Source organism: Scardinius erythrophthalmus, assembly GCF_964197995.2.
Source record: "Scardinius erythrophthalmus genome assembly, chromosome: 11".
Classification (NCBI taxonomy): domain Eukaryota; kingdom Metazoa; phylum Chordata; class Actinopteri; order Cypriniformes; family Leuciscidae; genus Scardinius; species Scardinius erythrophthalmus.
Window position 1 is genome coordinate 6,036,810 of NC_138231.1, and position 1,567 is coordinate 6,038,376.

The following is a 1,567-nucleotide window of genomic DNA, read 5'->3' on the forward strand; positions in this document are numbered from 1 at the left end:
GAGTGAAACTTCTCGCCATATTAGACATTCTCTGGTGAAACTCTGAGCCCTCAGCTGATTTCTTGACGCCTGAGTCACGTGATTTCTGTTCAATCTTCCGCGTGCGTATGCTTCCAATGTATGATGTATTACATGTTTTCATCATTAAAATTCACAAAGACAGTTACAGTAGGCTACTCTTCACACTCTAATATCTCCTAATTATAATGTATTTTATTTTTGCGAATTGTCATACCTTAACAAAGAGAATGAAGCATGTATAAAGATTGAAGATCATTTTTTATCAAAAGGCCAAGAAGATCACCAATGCAAACATATTTTTGTAACAAAAACATGCATTTTCATATTAATAGTTTTCATGAAACAAGTTAAACTGGTTAGTTGATGTCTGCAGTATTTTTAAGCTAACAATAAGCTTCACTGACCTTTTGAACCAGGGGTAAGATATTGCATATATAAATGGATTAATGCATGAATTAGTGTAAAATAAACACAGTACAGCAGAGACGCTCACAGATGACTTTTGAAATTGTTTCATATTAAGCATACCTATATACCAGGGAACCCAGCAAATGAAATACACAAAGACAATTGTGCTCAATGTTTTTGTTGCCTTTACCTCTGATTTCCTGGAGGATTTTAGATTTTTCTGAGAGACTCTTTTCTTTGTAAATTTGGAGATGGATTTTGCTTGTCTCAAGGCCACTGTCAGAATTCTTACATACAGGATTAATATCACTATACATGGAGTAATGAAGCTCACTATCAAGTCGGCTGAACCCCAGGCATTGCTGATAGCCACTGCACATTCTCTAAAACAGATCACAGTTGTCCCTGTCAGGTTTAAGTTTCCATAATTCACTGATACAAGATTATAAAAGATGGATGCAGCCCATCCTAAACTTATGCAGATCAGTGTTTTTCTAATTGTCATTTTGGACATATACAGGAGTGGATCACACACAGCAAAATAACGATCAACAGCCACAAGAATGATGTTCATGAGGGACACAGACAAAAGAGTGGACATAATTATATGAAAGATACGACAGTGCGACTTTCCCATGTAAAAACATGAGTTAATGCTCCTGACGCTTTCAACCGGCATCACACAAATTCCCACCAAGAAGTCAGATCCGGCCAGTGAGAGGATAATGAGGTTGGTCGGTGTGTGAAGCTGCTTGAAAACTGTTATAGAGATGATGACAAGTAGGTTTCCACACACCGTCAGTACAGAGATTGTAGATATGTACAAGAAAAACAATACATTGACATAATTCAAATGAAAGTCCAGAGAGCAGCTTGTATTCCAGGAGGGAAAGCAGTGATGCTCAAGATATTCCATGGAGAAAGTCTTCACTGCTTTAAACTTCAATGCCTATGTGATATGGCTGCAGATCCAAAATCCTAAAGATGATTTCACTGCCAGTTTGCTTATATAAGTCCAATGACAGGTGTCGTTTATGGGAGTGACCAAGAATTTTAAGCATTCTACATGAGAGTTTACAATTATCATACAACTACTACAATCTATTTTTATGTATCAATCTTATATTATGTCATGTTG

At 36.6% G+C, this 1,567-nt stretch overlaps 1 protein-coding gene across 1 annotated transcript; it reads right to left on the reverse strand.

Annotated features, from left to right (window-relative positions):
* Positions 1-346: 346 nt before the first annotated feature.
* Positions 347-1,345, reverse strand: LOC308698209 (trace amine-associated receptor 13c-like; the record flags this gene model as incomplete). The annotated part of the gene is made up of 1 exon (XM_081378127.1): positions 347-1,345. The coding sequence occupies one exon, from the start codon at positions 1,343-1,345 to the stop codon at positions 347-349; it is 999 nt and encodes a 332-aa protein (XP_081234253.1).
* Between the last annotated feature and the right edge of the window lie 222 nt (positions 1,346-1,567).